Source organism: Heliangelus exortis, chromosome 3, assembly GCF_036169615.1.
Source record: "Heliangelus exortis chromosome 3, bHelExo1.hap1, whole genome shotgun sequence".
NCBI lineage: Eukaryota > Metazoa > Chordata > Aves > Apodiformes > Trochilidae > Heliangelus > Heliangelus exortis.
Genome location: NC_092424.1, coordinates 37734511 through 37755242, shown reverse-complemented (window position 1 = coordinate 37755242; position 20732 = coordinate 37734511). Strand labels below are relative to the sequence as shown.

The 20732-nt window shown below is 40.0% G+C and overlaps 1 protein-coding gene across 3 annotated transcripts in view; it reads right to left on the bottom strand.

Annotated features, from left to right (window-relative positions):
* Positions 1–16220, bottom strand: part of KIF16B (kinesin family member 16B) — a 136089-nt gene extending 119869 nt beyond the window's left edge. For all 3 annotated transcript variants that reach the window (XM_071740235.1, XM_071740236.1, XM_071740237.1), the window contains exons 1-2: positions 16089–16220; positions 1001–1070 (exon numbers count right to left, since the gene is read on the bottom strand). In XM_071740235.1, the coding sequence (XP_071596336.1) occupies positions 1001–1070; positions 16089–16135 (117 nt within the window). In that variant the 5' untranslated portion in view covers positions 16136–16220. The remainder of the gene's footprint in view (positions 1–1000; positions 1071–16088) is intronic.
* Positions 16221–20732: the final 4512 nt, after the last annotated feature.

The following is a 20732-nucleotide window of genomic DNA, read 5'->3' as shown; positions in this document are numbered from 1 at the left end:
AAAAAAAAAAAAGAAAAAAGAAAGCTGGTACAATGCATCCTAATGAAATAATTACAAACCTTTTTCAATACATAATCAGAATGTAAATTTAACATAGAATTACACACATTTATAAATTTATAACGAGAGGCTAGCCTGTTATTCCAACAACAGTGAAAAAATCTGCAACAGACATACCCTACAGCATAAAGGAGAGTCACATTACAAGACAGCACAATGGGAATCATTTGAATTTTAGCTTCCTGCTCTTAACACCACAGTACACTTTGTCACAATACTTACATTCAGTTAAATCTGTTCTCTGTGTGAAATTCAGATTATAATAAGGGATTGTCCTATACATAAAATAAATAGGAGCCAGAGAAACCTTTGCACAGTGAACAACATTTCAACATGGAGTCATAATTTAAATGGTGTCACATACCTGCTGCTTAAGGCTATCATCATGCTCAAGACATGACAGCTAGCACTTTACTTCAGCAATATTCACTGCTATCTGAATCGGTGTAGACAAACTACACGCTGGAATTCCTTTTCATATATTTGTCATTGAAAACTATCTTTTAAAAAACTATTTGCTGTGCATGATTTCTCTTGCTGAGAGAAATGTTAAAATGTACCATCAAAATATTACAGCACGTGATGGGCACTTTGGAAATTTTCACAGGAAATCCAGAAGACACCTTCTGCAGATGAGGCAAAAGTTTAATAGCTACCACGCATGCACACCTATTGCTGGCTTTCGTCGTCCAGCTAAGCAATGGCCAGAGTAATAAACTTTAGAAAAACCTATGAGATACAGCCTATAGAGTGGTTTTCAGAAAACTGTGATGCAGTAGAATAGTTTATTTAACCTGTTTCCCCAAAGGATGACACTTCAAGGCCAAATTTTATAAACTGAGGGCTGTTCTCCACAGTGCAGTGAGCACTAATGTTTTGTTCAGTCATACCTTGGCAGCCATTCAGTTAGGACTTCCTCTTTTAAATTGTGCTTACTCACCTTTAAGTTTGTGATTGTAGTTTTATTTTTTTCCATTGAAATAATAAACTTTGCATTAAGTTCTTTCTCCCTAGAAGAAAAACAAGACTTGAGTAAGTTAAATAACATCTCGCAGTACTCCACAGTCATATTTCCACTCAATAGGTTGCTTGCCACAGTCAATTAGCAGCTGAATTAATTCTTATTTTTTAATTGTTGTGACCAATGTTTATTTATTGGTATGGGATATGTTTGAAGTAATAAGGCTTGCCTCCACATCCCTTCATCAGGAAACAGAGCAGCACCATGGGGAGACCTGTTTCAAAAGTTTGACTCTACAGGTCAATTAAGTGGTTTGTTCTTAATTTGAAGTACTCTGATCCAAAGCCCTGTGCAGCCAATTATGTGGCTCTAATGAAATATGAAACAGGGTTACAAGAAAAGCCCCTGCCTTTTACCACCACCCTGGTAGCAGCAGTCCCCATTTACCCACACAGCCTAGGTAACAGTGATAAACATTTAAGCCACAACCCACCAGTATTTAAAACTCTCTCAGAAAGGAGGCATCCAATGTATTTTTTGAGCTGTGACACATCATGGCAGTGTAGGAGAGGCTCTGTTACTGAGGGAGTGTTACACAGGTTTGTTGCTTCCCAGAGCACAATTCCCAGAAAACAAAATCCAGTTCTAAAGCAGCGTTTTCATACACCCATATCTATTTCAAATCAATTGTCGCTGGCTGCTTTCAGAAGTGTCATTAAAAGTTATTAGCATAGTTTCTAAGACCACCATGTATAAACCCACCTGTCAGAGATGGGATTTCTTTATAATTAGTAATAAGAGTTAAACATAGGCTGCTCTTGAATTACAATTTTGAGCATAACATCTCCTGCATTTTCAGAAACGTGTACATGAAAAAAACAACCCGAAGAGGAAGATTGCTATATACAGCATATAATACCTCACTCCTCAAAAGCTAACAGACACACCTGTTCCAAAAACATCTCCTAAGTCACCTGACAAACTGGAGTGCCTGATCAGTGCAAGAAAAGCAGATGGTTTTCCATTAATACAGTGCTGCTTTACCATATTGCACGGTATCCTGGCAATCACAGTTTATCCAGTTGCACCAACCAAAAACAGAAATTTCTTCCAAGCAGCAGGATTCCAAGCCTTCAGGATTTTAGTGTGACATTCTCTTTCTCGTGCACTGGCTCACTCAGCTCTACATTCAACACCTGACTGTGCAGCTACCCTCTAGTCACATTCAGTTTTACGGTATAAATTTCTAAAGAAAAACAAAAACTTATTTTGAAATCTACATTAATGAATAAAGATCAAGCAAATAAAAGTGCTTATTTAAATATCAACACATTAAGGTATTTTCTAAGCTAATAAAACATATAATTGTAATAATTACAGCATTAATTATACAACTGAATTTACATCTACTACTGGAAAACATTAGAGGCATGCCTTAAGAGATGCCTCTTCAGACATTTCAATGTTGTCCTTCAGTAGCTTTTACTAGGTCTACACTTAAGAGATTCAAAAACTAAAATACAATCATGAGTGATAAGCAGGGAAATGGAGCGGCTTCCAATGATAATTTTTAGTAGGAAAGAGATTTTTACATGGCAGTAACACAGCCTGTGCATGGCTACTACTCACCCTGCCTCCTGAACAGTCTCTGCTTGTCTGTAACTATTTGCTTAGCAAAGGTGTGATAAGTAAAATGGATCAATTAAATGGCCTATCTGACTAAGAAAATTTGTTTCAAATATAATTTGTAACCTGATTCCTGTAGGAAGTTTGGAAGGTCTCTAGGTGGGAAGTAATTCAGGTGGGCCTGAATTACTGCTTTTTTGTCTGGATTTCTTCATGGTTGAGGTAGACAAGGAGAAAGTATAAAATACGTTTGTGCTTTCTTTCCCAGACCTAGCCAGCTTTCCCTACTGCAAAACCTAAAGCTATTCAGTAATGGAAAACTGATACAAAATGTTTAAAGTCTAACACCCACATATGAACAGCACAAAATTCTGAGAAACCCTGTCGATCATTTTTGTGATAACACCAATAATGGTAGTACTAAACTTTATTAAAGAATGAGGATTTGAAAGTGAAAAACAAAATAAATATAGGCTTTTTAAAGCACTAACCAATAAAAGAAATTATAGAATTTTTGTACAGAAAGGGATAGGGACAAGACAACCAAGATCAGAGTCCATAAGCCAGCCTGAGAGAAGAATGACCAGGAATCATATGCTAAAGCTTCATTTTAGTATGAGGCAGCTGACTATAATTTATTTTACACACAAAGAGTTTGAGAGGATCCCATAAAAAACAATTGCTTGCATGATGCCTGTCATTTCCAGGTACTCATTTAATGCATTTCAGCAGAGGCCAAGTCCTTTTCAAAAAGTTTTGATTGCAAGTTCCAGCTTAATTAGAGGTTCTGGCCGTAAACAGCTGTATTGCAATGTTGGGTGCCCTTCTGAGAACCTTCAGCACAGGGGAACCCTACTCTGGAACTGCTCTTCCAGCATCCATAGGCACCACCAGCCCTAGCTCAGCCCCCACTTCATTACAAAGCAACATAAAGGGCGAGCCGCCAAAACTATTTCACAATTAACGCTTTGATGATTTAAGAAAGCTCCCTTCCCCTCAAGCCCTATCTGCTCACACAGCAGTGTTCAGGTCCAGCCTCCAGGCTGTTCTCATTCCTGTTTCATACATCACGTGAACTTCCAGGATCACAAGGGAAGGAAACAACCCGTGATCCCGTGGCCCCTAACCAAACTACAAAGCGATCAAGCAGGCAAGTTTCTTGGCAGAGACACCAGGAAATACATAGCTCAGTGCTACTATTAGCTCCCTAATATTGCTAAATTCAGCTATTCATCTAGCAATTAATTGCAAGGGAGAGAGGGGAAAGAAAAAAAGAAAGATGGAAAAAATAAGAAACAGTACTGCAAATAATCCTGGCATTTTATTTTAATGTAATCAATAATAGTATCAAGCTACACATAAAAAAAATATTACACTTGTCTTGTAATGGGCTAACTTGGTAAAGCTCTTACTTCAGCAAAGTTTTAATAATTTCTCTTCACCACATGGAGCACCTGGCTTATGAACTGCCCCAAATTGAAGGTGATTCAGCAGCTATATCAAAACACAGCAGTTTCATGGTAGAAGCTCCCAAATAGATATCTCCATTTCAAGTTCCTTTTTCTCTTCCCCTTATGCTCTCTGCTTATTTTCAGGGAAAGACAAGAGCATTTTTTCCACCTCCATGGTCATCTAATTGAAATCATACTACAGGCATCCAAATGTTGGCAGTATCTCCAGATTACAAAGGAACTTTCCATGATCCCTGCTCATTATGTCACTTACGCAGTCCTCCACAAGACACCCTGAAGATCCTCCCACAGAGAGAAAAAGAACATGGAAAAGCACTGCTTCCTCAACTACAAATCAAGCAGGAAGCTTTAGAAAAATCCTGTTACAGACATGTAAAAAGTGTTTTTACTTTTTCCATCTTTAACTTCCTTCCTTTAAGGTCCTTCAATGGAGGATTCTTTCTTAAATAGTGTTTTTTTTTATTAATCCATTCTGTATTATTGAGGCACTAGAGCATTTATCACAACTTATCCCATTAGAAAATCATGGTATTATGTTTTCCATGAAACTGATACAGTTGTGATTACAATAATAACGGATGTGACATCAAAAAGAGAAGGAACAAGGGGCTTTCCACTGGGGCATGAGAGTGGAGGGCAAAACAAAAAAGGACAGGACAGAAACTACAATTGGTTTTCCCAAACAGTGTTTCAAAAGACCTCTTCAGCAAACCTCCAAGGCTGTCCAGACAAGGACACAGGCAGTAGCTGAATTGCTTTACACCTCTGTGTCTAAATATGCCTTGATGTCCCATTGAATTACACAGACTTTGTTTGAATAACTCTTAAGAAAGAATATTCAGTTCAGGCTTAGAAAGTCAAACAATCACCCTCCTACACAAGAAATTCTTTTTTACTTTCTGTAACTACAGGAAAAGTAAAGTTGCCACAACGTAAAATATCACACAATTTGTCTTTGCTATCCAGAGGTGGGGCTTGGGCGGTTTTAATTTCTTTGATGCTTATAGAATCGGGTTTTTTATACTTTTTACATTTTTTTAAAATATGAGTCCACAGGTGCAGTTAAAAACATACATCTAGTATTCTGTATATAGACCCTCTTTCTCACCCTTTGGGTTATAAATAATTTTCTCCAAACACAACAGTAAGAAGTAGTTTCAATATAATGTTGGCTGAGATATAAAATCGTAACAAGCCAAGTAATCTGATCTAGTCACAAGACTTCAGGAACCCACTGTGGCTTGAGTCATCAGTACTACACAATTATGCTGTATAAAAATCAGTTATCTTCATAGCAGGGCAATAGACCAGCATATCCTGGGTTCCATGTTGCACTATGCTGTTTACTGACACAGCTACAAGCCCATGATTTTATTATACCAATACAGTCTAAAAGTTAACAACTACACATTGTACATCAAGCAGCAAGACTGCAGCCAGGTGCCCTTTGTGTCTGGTTTGAGAGGAGATTCCTAGGTGGATCCTGAGAGCTGGTAAAGGGCTTCAACCTCCCCCTCATTAGGGAGAGCTCTGCAGATCCCTGTTTTCTCTGTACAAAACATCTTCATTACCTTCCAGACCCCTACCAAGCTGTCAAATATGGCTGACATCTGCCAAGAGATTTGAAAGCTGCTGGATGGGACCAGACCGGCTGACAGACAGGCAATGCAATCTCTCAAGTTTCACCTCAGGAAGACAGAAAAGAAAACAGCAAAACAAAACCCTGGACGTTGAAGTTAAAACAATTTTCTATGTCTATAACTGTGATTGTGTCTCAGTAAGGGAAAGAAACTGTGCACATAGGTGGTACTCCAAAAGTTTTGTCATACAGCACATTTTGTGTGTGCATAAGGTTTTCTGTGACCAGCAGCATCCCAATAATTTGCTCATGCAAACTTATAATGATACCCACTTTCCATTTTGTGACACTGGTTTTATAAAAGGCATTGGAAAACTTTGCAAATAGTTAAATGTCGGCTCTGCTACTCACTGAACTTTCTTCACAGTGCAGCTGAAAACAGAATAATAAACAATGACAGAGAGGACAGAGAGCATGGAAACAAGGAAATCTTGTAAATCTCACGAAACAGAAATATTCCTGTAGTTTACACACTAGTACACACATACTGGTTCTATATGAAGAACAACCTCGACTAAATGCCTTTAATGATAAGAATAAATTTTTCCAACAATACTGAAAGGCAGTAGTTGAATCTACAGCAGTAAGATTCTCCTGGAAAACAAACGTTCTGGTGTCCTTGTGCTGTCTTGTGTCAAAGGATAACTACATTTTGGGGAAAACTATGGTAGCACATACAGATTGGTCGCAATATTAAAGAGAGTAATTAACCTCGTTTTAAAATTTGTATTTTTATTAATATTACAGGTAGGCTTCACCTCACAACAGCTTGGATCAGGTCTGGTGGGTAGCCACATAATACAAATTTTTAAATCATTGGTAACAGCTAACTTTAAAAAAAAAGGGATTTGAACGACACCCTGGGATTTTGTTGTAATTATAAGACTATGAAGTTTCTCTAAGACTCTTGGACTTTAGTACATGTGATATTGCTTTTAATATCTTGTTTCTTTTGATTTCTTCTTTTACTCCTGCTATTCCAAGCCATAAAGACAGTACTGACTTAACCTTTTCTGTACAGCAAAATGTGATTAAAAGAAATCACATTGTTTCTCTGCAGTGCCTGTCTTTTGGGGCAGAAGGTCCTCAAATTAGAAATTCAGAAAAAAACAAAATTGTGCCTGACCTCACAGATCTATTAGCCCCCCTAGCAATCCATAAGGCTGCTCTTCTGCCGTTCTTTTTCTCAGCTAGACACATACAAGCAATCTGGATTTACAACAATTCACTTCATTTATCTAAGTACAAATATCTTTCAAATGTATAAGCATACAGAAAAATGATGGGTATACTCCACGTTCTTTATCTCATTTTTGCTTTGTATTTACATTATAACTCTTTGAAGAAGAGTCTTCCTAAAGCCAGCATTTTAAGTGTCTGAGCCTCCAACAATTGGAACTTCAGACCATCAGCAATTAAGATGCCAAGCACCACATATGCCCTCTTTCTGCTAGATAACTCCAAAACCCTTTCTCAATAAATAACTCTGGCTTTGTATTCATAGCTACTGCAAAATAGAGGACTTTGCTCTTCAATTCAGTCAGCTGATCTTCCCAACAATACCTGCCTTTCAGACACTCAAGACCTCAGAGTCTACAAGTCCAAAGGTTCAGTTATGTTAAAACAGCTGAGTGCTAATGCCATTTATTTCAAAACTGATCTTAATTTCAAATAAACAGATCCTGAGAAACTGACATACTCAAATTTTTCTTGCTTCATTTCATCAGGAAAGTGACAATACAGAGAGATTCATTACCTTTCCCTCTGCTGGTCTCAGGAAGCTCTCAACTAAAAGATGTTTTGAAGTATTTCATTGTTCACTATTTTGGTGATAGTACGTAAGTAACCTTGCAATGTGTTTGATAACATTGAAATAAATAAACTAGTCTAGAGCTAGGTTTTTAAGCTCAAAATGTGTAAAATCGTAAAGTTTTGGAGATTAGGATTTGTAAATGAGGACAGTTTAATTGCATTGCCCCACATATACCCATGCTGCCCGTCTGCTACAGCCCCGCTGGTACTGGAAGGTCTTTGTTCTTCAATGGTAGGGAGGGGGACAGATGAAACAAGGTAGCGATTGTACCAAATCCTACAGGCTTTGAAAACCTTCTGACACATTTGCATTACAGCACTAAGAAGGACAGAAAAATAAGCACATGTAAACAGAGGCTATATGTGGGCTTCCCAGTCTCTGCTGGTTTATGCACAATTAACTGTCACTCCCAGCCATTAACTCCACAGTCAATAGGAACCCAGTATTTTGGTGAAATTCCTTAGAGCACCTTCCCCAGTGGTCAAGTTTGCTCTAGTTTTGCTGCCCACTGACACAAGGATAAAGCTCTGCACTTGGGACTCCTTCTCCCTGATACATCTTGCTTGATACATGAAAAGAGCAAGATTCCATTTAAAAGACTACATACCCTATTTATTTTCTCTCCTGTGTATAAAGCTCTGCAAAAACCACCACAGAGGAGGTCAGAAGTAGAAAGGTAAGTGCAGGAAATATGTAAAAGTCACTCAGGACTAGCCTCAACTTCTCATTCAAGCAAGATCATTTCCAGTACTGGCTGTCTTTAAAGAAATTGGCTCTTCCCAGCTGCCTGGGCTTTCATTCCCCTCGGGAGACTCTTCCACAAACTGCACTATCTCATTAGTAGTAATTCCTTAGATATTCTTTAAGCCAATCTATTAATAGCTTTATTCCATCACTCCTGAGATATTATGAAGGAGCCATAATTAAATATTTAATTCCTCTTCTCAACATTTAAACCCTTCAAATATTTCTCAGTTTGCATCACCTAACCTATTCCAGTAGTTATAACACAAAGAGTACACACTTGCCTCAATGTTTTTTTAATCAATGATTCCCGTAATTTTTGTTAATCTTTTCCAACATAATTCAGATGTAAATTATTTTTATCATTATTATGAGGTTCCAGAAACAGGACTTCACAGGATATTGACCCAAGGGCTTGCTGGGGGAAGCACCAGCCATAGTCTCAGTGTTTGGTTCTGTAATACATTCGCAAGCAGGAACTGCGCTGTGATTGCAGCACACTTCTAGGTTCAATTTAATCACTTCTAAGCAGAAAAACTTGAAAGATTAACCACAGAGGAAAAGGGCATAGAAAGAAGAGGAAATCACGCCACTGATACTCAAAGACCATATACTTTAGCACAGGTGAGAATCTCAATAGAAACCAACCACCAGAGTGCTGCCACTGCTTGTACCTCTAAGTTTCAGCTTGCTTCAGTGCTGCTGGCATTCGCTACTGCGGAAAAGCCTAAGGAGAATCCAACAAGTTTTTCTAGAATATCCTGACCTGTGGCATCCAAATTCCCAGCAAAGTACTATCCTTGGTGTTAGATTCTCCATTTGGCTTTAACTTCTCATTTTAGTGAAGGGCAGACTCTCATTAGAACTTACTCCTTAGCACAGGTGCCCAATACTGCATTTTAACTCCCCTTAGGAAACATAAGGCTGGATGATTTGCAACTTACTCTTCAGGAGAACAACTGCTGTGCTTTATATTTGTAATGTTCCCCTTAAACTACTGAGTATTGCAACTTTGGCAATCTCCCCCTTCCCCCCCTCTGCTGCTTCTTCCATTCCTACATAAGCAAGCCTGAACTATTTATCTACTAGTTACTAACTTTTTTGCAAAAAAAATAAAATTAATAATAATAATAATAATAATAATAATAATAATAATAATAATAATAAATATTAAAACCCAACCATCTCCTGTCCTACCACACTGATTGTAAGATTTCTATCATCTCTTACTTATTCTTGCCACTGACAACCAAGACTTTTCTGTATAACCATGAGGCTCTTTATTTTTTTTAATCTTTTCCTAATCCTTTTTCCTAAAAGTACAAGTTTCAGTCAACACTGCTGCAAGGAACCTATCACTTCTACTTCATTTGCCTCAACAGCCTTTCCTCAATTTTTAAATGGTCTGCTTGCAGCCTTATAACACAGCTTACTACACCCCTTTCTCAAATATATGATCCATGTAGAGGAGCCTTCTATTCTCCATGTAGAGGATACCATTTAGAGAAGCCTCACAATACATAGCACCTACATTTCCTAGCAAACACTGAAAGCTCAAGTGTATCTTCATTCCAGAGCTACAGATGATGATAACAGCGATAAACTACCATCACTGAAACTTCTATCATCTTTGAAGGCATTTTTACATATTTACAAATGTTTATGTCACACTTTATTGATGGTACCCATGGTCAAAGAAAACACATTCTAAAATTTAACAAGCAGAGCCCTCCCCAGTGCTGGTCAGGTATCACCAAAATCAGGGACCAACAGCCCCTTCAGAATAGGCACACATGCATTTTATCCACCTCCCCTTTCAACTTTCGCCAAGTCCTACATCCTAAACATGTGGACACACAACAATCATTTCATTTCACCTATTGGAAAACACAGAACAGATTTTACACCTCTTTCTCAAAACTGAACAAGCACCAGATTTTTGTGCTCTTTCATGTCTGGCAGCCTCACTGTGCTGAGCTGCCAAAACCAAATGAATGAAACAGCCCACTGCTTTTAATCCCACCCAAGAACCTGATCATACCCACCAGGTATAACCAAGCTATTGCCAACCATAACCCATCTGTTAGGTACACGTTCACTCAGGTCAGGTAAAAGGTAGTGATTATTAAGGAGACGTGATGATGTGTATTATGAACGTGACATGATGTGTTGTTAGGAAATGCTCGCTCCTCTGGTCCTTTCTGTACTAGAGGGACCTGTCCTGAGAAGGTGTGTACAACCATGTTTTAGAATAAAGCTCTTCTTACTATCTGCTCCTTTTGAAAATGAGAGATAATAAAGAGAAAATAAAACAATTTCTTAATGTACCTCACAAAACTAAAAACACTTTTCACTTCAGAATTTAAGTTACCTTAGTATCTACTTCACACGATCAAAGAACTTTATGCACTGGTCCAAGCTAACAACAGAAGTAGCACGCTGATGAAGGTCCTTATATACACATACATACACAGCTTGCTTCCAGGTTGAGAAGTGTATCTGCTCCAAACACTTTCACAAAGGGACAAATCTGCTGGAGGTCATAAAATGAGTTCAAGGTTTTGGACAGAAAATGTGGTGAGTGTCACATTCAGAATGGGAAAATCACATTCAGAACAGTTAGTTTATCTTGCCAATTCAGTATCAAAGTAGTTTTTTATTGGATTCTTACTCATTCACAATAAAGGCAGGGCAAGTGAAAGGGGCACTCACCCAGACACACCAGAGCCTCACCTATCCTTACAGATCTTTCCATTTCTTTTATAGTAGAGGAATTACAGACAATTATAAGCCAAATCACAAGCAACATTATTAAATCAGAAGTTCAAAGAGCTAACATAAGAAACAGCAAACTCAGGTCATTAATAAATCACATCTCCATCACTACTGTACTGCAGAAAGTGAGAGTATTGCAACACTTGGCCACGTTTATGCTGAGTTATGTTACTGTTGTCACTCTGGATGCCTCTTTGAGCAACAACCAACAATCAATGCTCAGAAACAGATGCAGCAAAATTTCACCATGCACTTCAGAGACAATTATGATATTTAACTATGTGTATCCTCACCCATAATCACTGCCATCTTTCCTCACTCTACCTTTGTTACTCTGATGTTATCCACATTTTGACAAAACACTGTCTTTATAAATCCATGAAAATGAAAGATACACACAGTAACCTACATTTCAGGTTTTGTCATGAGAAAAATTAATTTCCCTCTTCCCCGCACTGGAAATTCTGTAATACGTTCTCCATTAATTTCTTCTGCTTCTCTATTCTAAAAAGCGTGAATAGTTAATTATAACTTTCAGACTCCCTGTAAGCTTCTACCAAAATAATGTGTAAACATTTGGAATGAAAATTAAGATTTCAGCTGGCTCTTCACGGTTTACTTGTTTATCTCTTTTTGGTGCTACAAAAACACTCCAGTGACATGGTCCTAAACAGCTTATTTTATCTGTCCTTTGCATTGCTATATTAATTTGAGCAGTTTCAAACTCTGCTGCTGATACTAAGGCTTGGATTGTGCAAGTAGGTTTTCTTAAAGATAATGTAACATTGATCCTAAATTTCCCAAGGTACTCTGACTCTGGCTCTGCATGCAGACAAGTTACTTAGACTTACAAGCATAAATGAGAGGTGTAATAACGTAGAACAAAGGGGGCCAGCCTTATGTCTAATGAATAATCATGCAGAATATATTTGTAGATTAAAGTACCATCATCAGTATGGGTTTTAATCCAAACAAATCCCAGAGTCACACAAAAGCCTCCTCTAAACAATGAAACATATTTTCTCTGTCTCTTTACTATCAAACATAAAAGCTGGAAATCTTCACACAGTATTTGTGAGTGACTGTAACTATCACTACAACCACTGACACGCCATCCTCATCACTCACTTCTGTTTGGAGAGCAAACCTCAGGAGCGTATGCATGCAGGTTTAAAAGCTCATCATTTAAAAATTAAATCAAATGAAAATTTCTATTTCATTATATTGGATGTAGGAATGGAGCTGTGGGAAAGTCTACACAGCTCATTTAAATATGCATTTTAAACCACCAAGAGCTGGTGATAAGCATGGGGGAGAACTTACTGCAGTTCAAACCAACATTCTTATATTAGCTGCATCTTCTGCAAGTAAAGACAGCATATAACCCTTGTTTAATTTTTCAGCCAGTTAAATACAGTAATTAGTTTATGCAAAATTAAGAAACAGATGAAAACTATTTAAGAAAAACCTTGTTTTCCTCTATTACTCGATGAATTAAAAACCAAATAGAACAAGAGCCATCAGGTGTAAGAAACTGGTGGGCATAAGATCTGGTGATAGTATCTGAAAGAATCAAGTTGATATCCCCATTATTAAACAGCAAGATATTTTCTCTTATTTAGCATACTTTAGATGGTTTCATTTAACTGATAAAAAAGTGTAAAAGTAGTTTTCATGAGCACTAACTGAATTCTACTTTTTACGTAGAGAAAACGTGCCACAAAATGGAAGGAAGAAAAGATTATACCCTCATTCTTCTTTAAAGACTCTAAACAGCTTTAACATAAAGCAATATTTTTACTTGAACTATGCAAATGCATTATCTAAGACAAAACAGAGAGCTAGAATGAGGTTAAGCTTAACAGGGTTCCAAATACCTCACACTATGAAGAAGCCAACAGCAAGTAACCAGTAGCCCAAAGTTGCCTGTTGAGTAAATTAACAGCAACGTGCCTCAAAGCTGATGACACTTCTCTATAATCCCACTGGATTCCCCAGGAAACAGCCATTCTGAGGAATGACAGGATCTTGATTAGAAACTGCATCTTGTGGGACCAGATATCACATTCTCCAAATTAGAATCTGTCAAGTCCTCCAAATTAGAAGAAAATAATGAATATTTCTAGTGACTGTTTTGGAAAATGAAACTTAGAGATACCAATGACCAAACCCATTAATTTGCCAGAGAAAAATACATCAATTGCCCAACTCACCTCCCTGCAGATTTCTACTCAATGAAGAAAACCTAGTCTTCTGCCAGCTGGCAGGTTTCTAGCAGCTTTGCAGAAACATAAAAATATAAGCACAGACTGACTGTCATTGCAGTTAAGTACTGAATGAAGGAAACCAAAGTACAAATGAAGTCTCATGAAGTAACTAAACTTTCTAAGCTCATGCTCACAAGTGGTTTCAAAGCAGTAACTGTAAAGTCATTAGGCACAATTTTTATTATATTAAGCAGAGATACAGTCAAAAAACTCAAGCTTAATCTATGCTTAACACAATTTGGGATGTTAACTACTTTGAGATGAATGGTCAAGGGATTTAACTGCACTGAAATGAATGAATTCCTTCCAGATCAAGCCAGGGAATGAGAAAAGTAAAAATAAATCACAGCAGGAAAAAAAAATACTTAAATTTGTCATCTAAGCAATGGAAGAGCAAGTAATCCTCAAACAACAGCCCTCTTCCCATCACATGATTCATTCCAAGATCCATGTTCATGACTTATTACACAATTAGCAGTACTATGACACCACACAGCGCAACTGCTCCATAATGCAGAAGTCTTACCAATAACCATTCATTAACTTTGTCTTCTCTAATTAAAAATGACTCATTAAATAAGCTGCATTGTATGATTAAGCTCTGAACAAACCAAAGCAAATCTGGAGACACACACAAAATAAAATTTAACTCTGTACAGCATCACATTCAAGATTTTGAAAAGAAGTGCCACAGAATAAACACAAAATTGGGAAAGTTCCTTTAAACAGGCAAAAAAGTCCTTCCTCCATAAGACTGCAGCATCAATAAAGATGAATATATATACAGAGAATATATATACAGGGGAAACCAGTATCAGCAAAATATTATTACTGCTTCTGGCTTACGGTTCACTATAACTTCACTATTGCAACAGGAAAACTTATCAGATCCCCTAGGGCTTAGTATCTCAGTTTTACATTATACAACATGCAAATCTAATACTGACTGAAAAAGAGGAGAACCACTAATCCCAGCACCACTGCCCACCACTACCCAGTTTACTGGGTGCCTCTGGAAACTCAAGACTTAGAAGCAATGACCCATCACACTGAATCCAACTTCCTGATAACATTTTACAAGCACCAAGCACTATCCCATAAACAACTTGAACGGGAAGGCTCTTCCCAATCTGCTTTATTCTGTATTCAGAAACTTAGTAGTTCTGAGAATAAGTCTATTCACAGTCTACTCATTGCCACCCAGGGTATGGTATCAAAGACAATGTTGATCACAGCAGGCCTCTGCCTGCCCTGTCCTTCAGCTCTTTTCCATCATACCACATATTTCATCATTTTCTAGGTATGGTCTGATTTAATTCCATCCAAGTTATGTTCCCATTCACATTCTAGACCCAAGGTCCAGATTCACTGTCTGCAAAATTCTTTTGCTACAACACTGCAAACTTCTAGTTACACTTTATCAGTTGGTGTTTCCACTGCTTATCACCATTACAAGGCCTTTTGCCTTCCGTCATATGCTTTCCTTTTCCCTCTCTCTTCTGTCTCTTAGCAAATCAGTTCTAGTCCACAAATGAAATTTCTCCATGCTACCAGAACACTACAAATAGTTCATTTTAAGTGCCTGCGAAACCTGTTGTCAGATTCTTCAAGAAAAACTGTACACATAGAATGTTTTAAAATTTATATGAACCATATATTTAAACTCAGGAGGAAAAGACAGAGGATGTGAAAAGATTATTCATCATCTCTGACCTCTAACCATTTGGCTTCAAACTGCCTAAACTACTTGAAACCCACCTTCCAGCCTTTGTCAAGTTTATTATCATAACATTTGTTTTGCCCCCCTGAAACTGACAAGATATTGACCAACTTTCAGAACTTGGCAAATTCTTTTTTTTTTAATACCTGAATAAGATCCAGTGAAAGGATGGGTGGGAAACTGATTGGCTCCCTCCCCATGCTTTTAAAACATTTTTCTTTTTAATTGGCTACATCATTCCAGAACAAGAGAAGTGAGAGCACTGCCAGAAGAATCTGATAATTTTCTACACACAGATCTTAACATTAGATCATAAAAAGTAACCCTATGTACCTATTTCAGCAAAGAAAACTGTGTTTATTTCCTGAACACGTCTCAGGAAGCCGGTGATAATCTCTTGCCAATACAGTAAATGGGGCAGGCTGCCTCTTTGAGACTTCGAGCTTAAGTAGCTTACAAGTAACCTTTTCAACAACGGCTCCTCCAGAAAAGCTGACATTAAAAATGAACTAGACAACAATCTCTCTCTTTCAAGTAGGCAGAAGGGGTTGCAATTGCCAGATGAAAGGAGTACGCAGTTTTGCTTTTACATTTTAGAAGCCTGGTTGTACCACCGTGGCAGGTCCTTAATTCTTAATAGGTCCCTACCTTCACTAAAGCAACCTTTTTCTCATTCTAAAAGGATCAAACCAATGCTTGACAGACTGAACTTTCCAGGGAAGGGCCCACACCTTCCAGCACAACGGAGGAGCTAGTTCCCAGCCCAGCGGGGAAAAGTCCTCTCAGCAGAGCCGCTCAGCCCAGCGCCAAGACGCCCCTGAGGTCCCAGACAGAGCCGCCTTCAGCCGCCACCGTAGTCATAGCTGTCACCGCCTGCACAGGCAGCACGCGGAGTTTCACGCACTCCCTGCGAGCACCAGCGGCTCAGGGTCTGCAGCCCTGCTCCCGGGACTGCGCAGCTCCTCGGACGCGGAAAAGGCCGGGGCTGCCCCGCCGCCGGGACGCACTCACCTGCGGTTCATGGGCCGCACTCGCACAGCCACCTTCACCGAAGCCATGGCTCATTTCCGCCGGGCCGCTCGGGCCCTCACCTGCTCCAGCTGCCGGCCCGGCCTCGCCCCGCCCGCCCTGGCCCTCGCCGCCGACCCGCGCCCCGCCCGCCCGCCCGCCGGGGCTGAGCCCAGGCCGCCCCCCGGCCTAGGCCATGTCGCTATGGCAACCCCCGCCCGCCCCCCGCGCTGTCCGTCCCTCCCGCGCCGGGCAGCTATGGGGGCAGCGCAGGGACAAACTGCGTGGCAAGGCGTTGCTGTTCCCGGCCAGACACCGCCCTCGGGACGGTGGGCGGACAAGGGAGAGGAGGAGGAGGAGGAGGAGGAGGCAGAAGGCCCGGGGTGGGGAGCTTGGGGAGGAGGTGAGAGGGGTAAGCTACAGGGGGTGTGAGGGGCTTCTCCACAGGGCTGTCCTCCAAGGTGTAGGTAGACAGACAGTCAGACATATTTACAAAGGGTGTATATGCACATATATAAATATGTTTACATAAATATACACGCACACCCTGCAAATATGTATCTCCCCATTATATATAGGGAGATATATATACAGGGTTGTAAGAAGGGGTGTCTCTAGACGTACAAACCTATACATATACCCCTATATGCACCCCATATATTTCTCTCCCTATAGATACATATATATATCTCCATCTCTAAATACACCTACATATACCTATATATGGGGGGTAGAGATGTCTCTAGAGATGCATAGAGATACGTATGTATGTCCATATATTTATTCACCCATACATCCGTATATTCAAATATATCCATACATATTTTTTTCCTTAGAGATATGTATATACATACATAACGTGTTTTTAGAGAAGTTGTTAAAAAAAAGCTGTGCACAATCCCTTCACCCAGGAATGGTGAAGCAGGGTGCATCACAGCAAAATACTGATATTTATGTCTATAAGGTGATAAACCTGGGTTAGTATTTTTTTATTGCTTATAATAGGGCACACGTCAGCTCTCCATACAGGTATCAGCACGAACTGCAGGTAATAAGGAAAAAGCTGATTGCTGTCAGCTCAGAGAGAAGTGGAACTAAAACCAGGGTACATTTGGTTTTACATGTACCCCATCCCGGGATGCATCCTGCACAGGGAGCTGGGGATCTCACCAACCCCCTCTGCCAGAGCTTGCCAGAGGGCTCCCACCAGCGACACAACAGTCCCCACCTCCTTTGGAGAAGCACCTGGAGCCTGGACCAACCTGAGGCCATCTTTAAGTGATGAGAAGCCCTAATGAGGGCTCAGAAACATGCAGGTGCCATGGAAGGGTATAAGTGCTCCATCAGCACCAGCCAGGCCCACCATCCCCCAGGAACAGCAGCCACAGCAGGACATCTGGCTCATAAGGAATAAGCAAGATAACTCAACATAAAAAAGTAGGATAAGTAGCATTATCAATAAATAATAAATATTTTTGTTTGTTTGGAGTTGTCAGTGCTTGAAAACTACACCCAGAAAGGAGACACCACTTAAAACGCTGTACAAGTGCAATTATGTTCAAGTCATTAAGGTGTTACTGGCTTGAGAAGCCAAAAAAACAATTGCCAAAACACAGGAGAAGGTCTCAGACCTCTTCAGACCTGTCTTTAGTAGTGACTCCTACCGAAAACTATTTTGAAAAAGGAGAAGAATGAAGAAGAAGGGATGAAAGTAAAGAAAATGACTGAAGAGCAAGTAGAATTGGAAATCAGGATCACACAGATGAATCAGATCACCTAGGAATAGAAGGAGAGCAGAGGAGGGAAAGTAAGAAACAGAAGGACCCCATGTTTACACCCCAGAGATGTAGGGAAGTTCTAGGGCAAGGTCAGAAGAACACAGCAGACCAGGACAGAAGAGATTTGGAGGATTACTGACTGCTGGAGGTGGTTGAATGAGATGGGGTCTGGAAGCCGACCAGACATGGAAACACAGCTGAGAAGCAGGGCAAAAAGAGATAGGAAGGGATGGAGAAAAAAGCCACAAAAGTGGTGTCCCTGGCAGTGCATCAGATCAACTGAGAGAGGTAAGGTCCATGGGGTGGTTTTACAGCAAAAGAGAAACTATTGTTTGTTTGATTTGCTTGAGGAAAAGAAGAGGATGGATGAGAGAAGAAGAGGGGCTAGAAAGTCAGTGGTGTAACAGATCAAAAGCAGAAGAAATATAGAGATATTAATGGGAAAGAAGGAGGAAGGAACGATACACAGGGAGAGAGAGAGAAGAGCACATTGCTGGAGACCCAGGAGGATTTCAATAGCCAGACAGCCCTTCTGGCCTGAGAGTCAGATATTAAAAAACATACTACAGGTTTGGAAATGGAAAGAAAGTAGTGGATTTCTGGAGTGGATTTTTCCTGAGTTTTTCAGCAATGTAAGAGGACAAGCATGAGGGAAAGATACAAGGATGGAGCTGCAGTCTGTAGTGCTTTTACTCCACGGGTAAAAGAAAAAGAGTTTGGAAAAGTTTTGGCACCAGTATCAAAGTATTGCAGCCTGGAGCTCATGGGAGCACAAAAAAAGAAGGGAAGGGATCAGTTGTGCTGTGCCTGAGAGCTATTGCAGTGGGAGAGAAAGAACAGGGCCACTGGGCAATCACAGAAGGAGGAATATTTGCTTAAAAATCAGCTAAGGTCTGGGTCACCCTGGTAAGCATGTGAGGTGACAGACTTCAGCAGCCAAATGTGGCAGCAAAGAAGCTGCCACTGAGGCAGGAGGCAAATTGATAGAAGTGTCTTGATAGCTCTAAAGAGGATCTGACAAGCTGACAGGAAACAGCACAAACACATTAGAAAAATAAGCTTAAAAGTGTATAAGGGAAAAAAATAGAATTATACAGGCATGCACAATACAATAAATTAATAAAAAGTAGTGATAAAAAATGCATTAACATCATAATTTTCAGCACCAGCTAGGGGTCTTAGAAAATCCAACCAATCTGTAGCCTAATTTGTGGACCGTCTACTAACTCCTCTCGTGCAGTCATGCTTTCCCTTTCTCAGATCAGCAAAGCTACTGAAGAAATACACCTGTTTCAGTAAGTATCTCTGATACACTGTGGTTCAAGACATCTGGCCATATGGGGATATAGTAAGCTCTTCCACCTGGACAGATCCTCTTGTGAAATGCAAAACAAATACTTTTCCACTTCTGTAGCAAAGTGTCCATTGCAGGTGGGAGCTGGACCAGCTATCACACCCACAGCATGCCTGGCATGAAGAAACAAAACATCCCCAGGCTCTCCCATCCTCGTGCAATTCTCCATGGCTTGCATTTCAGAAATGCTTTGCCTTCACTGGGCCAGGACACAAATGCTGCAGGCAGTCTCTGGAGGGTAAAGCCAGACCTGATTTTCTCCAGCAGCACTGAAGAACCTTCATCCATGGCTGTAATTGGCATCGAATGCTTGGGTGGATACAGGGTGACCCAGCAGCAAGGGTAGAATGCTGGCTCTGCACAGGTTCTGATTCAATACAATGCAAGACATAGCCAGGAAAGTGGGATAAATTAACCTTCTCAGTAAAACTAAGCAGAACATAGTTAAATGTAGCTCACATTAGACACATTCAGCAACAGCACTGACTCTAACATACATCTACAGGCAGCAGAGTTTGCTCCTTTATGTCATTTATGTCTCTGGGCACTCTCCTGCCCCTCGGCTCATCAACAAGCTAATATGTTGCTTGAAATTCTTATCATTTCAGCCACATCAAATTATTACACACCATATATAACCTCTTCTGCAATTTCAGTAAGGAGCAAGTACGTTTTACAAGAGGAAAAGTCAGGAGGAGTGCTCCTTTTAGGGCTGCGTCCTATACTTAAGCTGTTTGATGGATATTTGAAGGATTGAGGCCATAGGAAAGTTCCTCTGTTCTCAGTCTGACTTCTACAAAACTTGCTAGAAAGGGATATTTTTGATACTTCTATACATGGGTCACAGTTTGTAGACAGCAACCCAAAAAACAGATACAAAGGTATGTAAACATACATACCCACATGTACCTCAACATCTTTTCCTTAAAAAACTGGTGGAAAATACATCTGTCAGTTTCTAAATATTAAATATTTTTCACGCAGAAGCACCTGGCAAAGTCTGTAACCCAAATCCAAACTAACCCCAAAGCACATGCATTCCCAAATACTACTCTATTCCTTTGCTGTAAATGTCTTTAATAAACACATGGTTCTGATATGGTTAATGAAGCATTTCCCAGGGTGTTCTTTGAGTTATGATAAAGAGTATTTCTGCTACCCTTCACTAATTGTTGGGAAAACCAGTTCCACTGCAGAGGAAATTACGCTCAGTCACAGAGGTGGTATCTCTGGAGCTTCTGCAAGGCTCCAGCCTGCTGGCAAGGAGGCAAGAGACACTGTGCCCACCTGACTCCTGACCACCATCACCTGCCCTTCCTTCTTGCTTCTAATTGACCCCTTGCAATGGACCTGCTTGGTCAGAAACATCTTCAGGCACTGTTGCCTGGAGCTGTAAGTATGTCCCAAGCCCAGGAGATGACAGGCTGGACCTTAGCAATAATGAGTGGTGCAAAGTCTTTCATTCAAGCCCTTCCACTGCACGTGAAGATGACCGGTTGCCTTTCCTTGTGTTCA